This window comes from Solanum dulcamara, chromosome 3 (assembly GCF_947179165.1).
Source record: "Solanum dulcamara chromosome 3, daSolDulc1.2, whole genome shotgun sequence".
Lineage (NCBI taxonomy): Eukaryota > Viridiplantae > Streptophyta > Magnoliopsida > Solanales > Solanaceae > Solanum > Solanum dulcamara.
In genome coordinates this window covers 6,563,272-6,570,334 of record NC_077239.1, presented here as the reverse complement: position 1 = coordinate 6,570,334, position 7,063 = coordinate 6,563,272, and the positions used below count along the sequence as shown (strand labels likewise).

At 32.6% G+C, this 7,063-nt stretch overlaps 1 protein-coding gene across 1 annotated transcript; it reads right to left on the bottom strand.

The window, feature by feature from the left end:
- Positions 1-1,087: 1,087 nt before the first annotated feature.
- On the bottom strand, positions 1,088-5,094 carry LOC129882323 (phosphatidylinositol:ceramide inositolphosphotransferase 2-like). Its single transcript, XM_055956571.1, has 12 exons — positions 4,569-5,094; positions 4,377-4,466; positions 3,542-3,628; positions 3,385-3,453; positions 2,972-3,052; positions 2,758-2,829; positions 2,569-2,626; positions 2,374-2,476; positions 1,889-1,984; positions 1,755-1,801; positions 1,508-1,617; positions 1,088-1,416 (listed from the first exon to the last, which is right to left on the bottom strand). The coding sequence occupies exons 1-12, from the start codon at positions 4,626-4,628 to the stop codon at positions 1,339-1,341; spliced, it is 951 nt and encodes a 316-aa protein (XP_055812546.1). The 5' UTR covers positions 4,629-5,094; the 3' UTR covers positions 1,088-1,338.
- Between the last annotated feature and the right edge of the window lie 1,969 nt (positions 5,095-7,063).

Here is a 7,063-nt window from a genome sequence, read left to right as displayed (position 1 = left end):
ATATAGCCACTCAAACATAACTCAATTATGCTCCATAGCTATAGTTTGTTAATTATTATTCATAGCTACATGTAAGAGGGAGGAGAGAGGCAACCGAGATTAGGAGAGGGAGAGAGGACAGAGAGTGGAAAGAGGTGAATTGTATATGTACATCTGTCAAATTGTATATGTATATTTGTCAAATAATTGTAAATCCGAAAATGGTATACATATGTATTTGTATGTCTAGCAAACGAGATTGGGAGAGGAAGGAGAAAGGCGAGCGAGAGAGGGAAGAGAGTGAAAAGAGGCTAATTATATTTGTATATCTATCATATAATTGTATATATATATATATATATATATATATATATATATATATATATATATTGTAACTGGTATACATATGCATATTTGTATATCTGGCAGGGAGAGGAAGGAGAGAGGCGAGCAAGAGAGGACAGAGAGTGAAAAGAGGCTAATTGTATTTATATATCAGTTATATAATTTTATATGTATATGTATAATTTATATTTGATAATTTATATGTGTATGTATAAAAGAGGAGAGAGGAGAGATGCAACATAATTACAGCTAAAATTAAGTTATGAGCTGTAACTAACTCAAACTATAGCTAAACTATAGTTATATTAGCGAATTAACTAATATACGTTTGCTCATCCACATAATTTCCTCTCTTTTCCATTTTAAAAATGTACAATCTATTTTATAGAGAGAGATGTGTATACTGTTGATTTGGAAGAAGAATATTTGACTTTCATTGTTTCTAATGTGATACGAAATAAGTCTATAAAGCATAAATAAATTTCAAAAATTTGGAAGCAATGAGAGGCATTATAACGTGCCAACAACCAAATTATTGTTGGAAAGATAGAGTGGCTTATTGTCATTATAAAAGACAACTAGGCAACATTTGTTGTGTCCCAGAGGAAAGGGCAGCAACGTGCTGTGATGCAGTCTCTTTTAAAATAAATGTGTACCAAACAGGTAATGGGCAAAGGGAATGTGTGGACAAAAAAGTATTGAGTTGGATCTATCTACACACCAGCTCATGCCCATGCTACTTGCCGCATAAAGGAACAACACATTTCAGAAAAATAATTTGCATTAACCAAAAAATAAAATGAATTCCATGATACATTTGATCAACATTAAATTTAACCACAAAGAGGGGGCGTGGAGACATCCGTAGGCATCGCAATCAACCTTCATTTTGTATCCTACACTAAAACCAAAACTATTCAACTTGGAAGAACACAACTTGGAATGATGACATTGTTACCAGTCTTTATGTACCAGGGGGGACATCCGTTCGTGGCATTCCATGAAGTTTATCATCTAAACGCCATTAATCACTGCTTCATGTACTGTTTTGCCATCTTCCACAATCTTCCCGTTGATTTGGGTTCGGGGCCTCTACAGAAAATGAAGAAAACAGTGTCAAAGCTAATCTCGTTAGTGACAAAAAGCTATGATCCCTAAGATGGAAAAGCATAAATCTCTATACCCATTCTGCAGGATCTCCCGAATTTCCATTCAGCAGTTTGTGATTCTCTTCTTTAGACTTGCTATCCTTGGTCACTGGAAGCAACAAGGCACTAGCGCGATCAGGCAGTTCTGCAAGAAAGAACTCAGTGCTTCAGCTATTTAATATTCCTCGTGTGATAACTAAATTTGGGAGAGGGAGGAGAGAGTGGAGGACAAAAACTAGATAAAATATTCTTCTGAAGATAAATTCAGAATTGAAAACTAACCTGGTAATGTTTTATCAATGAAGAACACTACAAGGTTAACAGTGTACCTGTACCAAATTAACATGCCTCAATCAAGTGTTCACAGTAACAAGAATGTACCAAGGAGGTATATCAAGCAATAAAACTTCACTCACCATGCTACAACGACGTCAACAGTGTAATGCTTTCGTGATGCAATAATCAAAAAACTTTGTGCAATAACAGCTAACCAAGCACACTGTTTTATAAACCTGCAGAACAAAATCAAGCAATCAGTGACAAACACAAGCTGTGTGGAGACACTTAGAAAATATAGATATGCAGCCTAAGCAAAGGAAGCAGAAAGTTCTAGTCACTCAGTTGACACATAAGATATTTGTACCCCACAAAGCAGTTTTTTGTTGTTGTACCATGAAAATATAAAAGAGTTCAAAAGAAACCCTTCCCAAGGTGAACTTACAGAACCCAAGGCAGACATGCCATCCCGCTTAATTAGGCTAAGTGCTTTCAGTACAATTCAACACTGAACTCCCCTCCCTACTATGTAATGCATGATTTGCATAGTTCCATTGTCATCAAAGCTAAGATTCAAATGATTATGAGATATCAGAAGTCATTTAAATCATTATTACTGTAGTACCTTCGTGTTCCATATTTCTGGTATGTGCGCACAAAGACTAGGGAGAATATCATATGAGATGAAAAAATTAGATCACCACAACCATAAAGCACACCACGAGGAACTGCACATTCATAAAATCACATAAGTGTCTAAATTAAAGAATGATGCTTTAGATGCCAGGAGGAGCAATCAGTAAAGGAAAATGCGACTTACCAATCAATAGCGCTTGTAAAATGTTGTCAGGAGGAGGAAGCGTGGCAAGCTTTGAACCCTGGTAATTTGCAGGGAAAAAAAGTTAGTTGAGGTTTTACCAAAAAAAGATAATAAAGTAAGCTAAGGCACAGGTGACAGACAGCAAAACAAAAAAGTTTTTAAAAAAACAGTAATGAAAATAGCTTTTACCTCACGACAATGATAGTTTGGACCAGGAAGCTGTGTAGAATAGAATGTTATGATCCGAAGGAATTGACAACCCTGTTACAAACATTTATTTAACCGACTTAGAAAATATAATGGATATCAAGCTCCCTGTAATGGGTAGTCTTGTAGACAAGAATGAATAGCCAGTGAAGGAGTACAAGAGAAAGTAATCCTGGCAAAGAAAAGGGGCACTTACAACTAAGAATGCCAAGACCCTGCACCACATCAGAACTGTATAGATCTTTTTGGTCTTCAAAATAAAAGGATGGAACGTCCACTGCAAAGCATGAGAAAAGTGTTACAATATAAGACACGGCATCAACTCCACAACAAGGTAAGATTAAGACTACCACATCCCCAAAGCCCATTCCAGGGTAAACGAAAATCTGGTTGACCACCACATCAACATAATTTAAACTAATATTCAGGGTTTCCCTGTTTCTAAAGCCTGAAGCAGCTTGGCATCACAGATTGCCTAAAACCAATGCATGTGTGCTTTCTATAAAATTCAATTTCAAAGGCATAAATACAGTACTGACGGACAGAATCCAGTTTCACTTGTAATCTTGCCAAGAAAAAGATGAGATGTTATACAGAGAACAAACTCACCATGACAAAAGATAGAAAGATGGTGGTGAATACAGTTTCACTTATGTAAGCTCTATCTTGTCCAAGCTCCTGGATTTTATTTTAACCAATAAGAAAAGGTCAGTGTACAATTACCATAACAGTGGGGAGAAACAAAAACAAAAACAAGTAAACCAACCGGAAGAAGATAAAAGCCAACGTCCTGAAGAATTGGTCCAGGCCGATGAAAGTAATGCACCCCTCTAGCAGCAAGTCCATGGATGTACTGAAGAAAGGAATATAGAAGTTTCACAACTCAGGAATCCAAAATGCAACAAGGTCAGGAATAAAACGACTATAGAGCAGAGAAACATAAAATCAACACATTATTTGCCTAAACTCATATTCAACAACCATAGAAAATGTGCACAAGTTCTATGATTCGGTACGAAATCAACAAGAAAATATTTGACAGCTCCCAACCTCCCGTCACTACGGACAAACTCTTCCCTGCCTAGACCGAGGAAAAAAGGAAATATTGGTAAAGGAAACATTGAACAAATCAAAAGCAGTTGACTACAAATGGAGGATTTTGTAGTAACACACTGTAGGATCAAAAGCCTAGCTTATAGTACTTGCTACTCCATGCAAGTCCAAAGCAGAAAAACTTACCTTTTGTAAGAAACGAAAGAGAACAAAATCTAGTGGTCCAAACTTTAACTACAAATGAAGAACTTTGTAGTCACACACTGTAGAATCACAGAGGTACAGTCCTAGTACATCCCTTGAAGTAAAAATTGACTAAACCTGTACACCATTAAAATTCAAAACTTCTATAGCTTCAGCAAAGTAAAACTACAATTGTTTATAGCAAAAATGCTATGCTTGTAGATGGCATCATTGAAACCTGACTTTACTTTTAGAAATCCTAATCACAAAGTACCAAAGGTCCATGCAATCAAGAACACCCTAAATAACCACAAAACAAAAAGGAAAAAGTAATTGATCAAAAGGAAGAACATATAGATATATACCTGACAAATCAAACCACCAAGAAGATATTTCCAATTTTCTGCAAGAAGATTGATCTCTGTTGTTACCTCCGCACAAAATCTCTTCCACAACTACTCTCCATAACAACAAACCAACACAATCAGGAAAAAAGGATCTCCAGAAAAAACAAAATTAAGCAAATCCCACAAGTAAAAAGTTCAAAAAAAACGAACCTTCGAAGCCTCGCGACCAATGTAAAACGACATATCTTTATCTGTACAAACCAAAGCCATATTACATCACAAACCAACCATGGTGGTCAACATCCTTCAACCTAAACCCTCCTCTCACTGCGGAACAAATTCTAATTCCTCCTTTTCCTTCTTTTTTTTCCTTTTTCTTAGCAAAAACTTGAACCCGATCGGTAAACTGAATCGGAACCCTCAAAAAACCTTTAACTCCGATAATAACCAACCGATCTCAAAAATCCCTAAAATTACCAAATCGCAACGGAACGAAAAATCAATTGAAAATGAGTGTACAAATAATGGAAACTTCAGTAGAAAAATAATTTTACACAGTCGCCGGAAAATAGAATAATCCGGTATAGTACTTTTTTTTTCTCTCTAGAAAACTGGTGGTGTGGTGTTTGGTTTTCTCTCTCTAGAAACTACCTTTTCTCTCTCTTTTAGATTTGCTTTGTCTGCTAAAAACGCGAGTTGAACACGGAGGACAGTTGAGAAGAGAGAAGAAGAGATTTGAGAGAAATATATATATATAAAGCCTTTTGCACCTTTTTGGAAAATAAAAATAAAAAAGATGAAAGAAAATTCCCTCTTAGGAAAAAGGGAGGAAATTGGAGACTGATAAAAAGATCTTCCATGTTGAAAAAATATTCCACAATTTTTTAGTCTATTTTAAAATTAAAAAATATATATTTCTTTTTTAATAATTCTTTAATTTTAACTTTTTACGTAACAGATTTAAAACCACATATATTGTTAATATACAATTACAAGATTTTAAAAAAAAATTATATGTCATGTTAAAATAGGATAAACAAATTAAAACGGATAGAGTATTTTTTATATATTTAGCTCCTGCAAAATTTTAAGATGAAATAGAAATTTTAAAGTTTTAATGTTGTGACTTTTAAAATTCAAAGTTATGTTTGATAGTGTATTTTTTGAGAAAACAAAATAAAATTTTGTGAATGAAAATTTCAAAAATCTAAAAATTGGTCTGAGCCCATTTGTAGAAACTTGGAAACATTTAAAAATTAAAATTTCAAATTTCATGTTCAAATAAATATTTTAAGGTAAATTTTAAAATCTGATCTAAGATCTTTAATGAAATAATAGTTTATTAGTTGAGAAAAACTTTATCAGGTAAATATCACAGCTATATTTGAACATCAATTCCTGGAATTATTATAATTGAATATTCGATAATTTTCTTGACTTGTGGAATTTAATTTTTCGTGAAATTACTTTAATTGGGTTTTTGGGCTCAAATTCAAACATTGTCTTCCCTTTAAATTCAATAAATATTATTATATAGGTGTTGGTATGTTATGTGGTTATTATTTGTGCAAGATTTGGTATTTGTTTGCATAATTTATCTTCAAATTAGCTATCAAACGGCCCATTATCGTTTATGAATAATAGCATATTTGGTCAAACTTCTGAAAATTGTTTATTTTAAAAAGGTACTTGTTATTCTAAAATGTTTTTTAAAAAGGTGTTTTTAACTAGAAACAATTTTAGTTTAGCTAATCGAATTAAAAGGTATTTTGAGCATCAATTACTTACTCACAAAAGTTTGATCAAACGCTATACACCTCACGTTTTTAAAAGATAAATAATTTTGAAAGAACAAATGCACTTTGACCTTCCCCAAAATTGGCCAAACAGGTTGTAAGAGTATAGTATGTATTTATTAAAGGAAAAATTACACGAGTTGACAAACATTACTAGTTTATTATTCCATATATGTATAGTTTTATTTTATTACCATTCAAGGGTATATTTTGCTGAGATTTGCTATATTTCATGGGTATAGCGTTTGCATAATTTGCAATTTTTATATAGCGTTTGTACAATTCGCAATACAATTCGCAGTACAATTCGCAGTTTTTTGTATAGCGTTGTATATTTCGCTATATAATTCGTGTACAGAGTTTGTATAATTCGCTTTATAATTCGCAGTGTTTGTATATTTCGGTATACAATTTGCGCACAACATTTGTAAAATCGTCCACATCATTTTTATAATCGCGCACGTGATTTGTATAATCGCCCACATCAGTCGTCTTTAAAAAAAAGAATTTTGTATATTTTTTTTACTTAAAATTTCATTTATACAAATTTAAATGGTTAAAAAAATACAAATTTAAATGGACCATAACAAACATAAATTTGCTATTATAAGTAATTAAAAAAATTATATCTATATGGAGTTACTATGCTTAAAAGGTTTGCCATATATGAAAATTTTCTTTTATTAAATTGTTGTAAACAGAAATAGATAAGTTTTTACCATACATTATTTAGACATTTTAGCATTTAATTGTGATTAATTAATTTTTACCTCATTAAATCACTTAATTATAAAAATAATCATATTTTTGTTCATTAAATCACTTAATTATAAAAATAATCATATTTTTGTTCATTAAATCACTTAATTATAAAAATAATAATATTTTTGTATATCCCATAAATGAAGT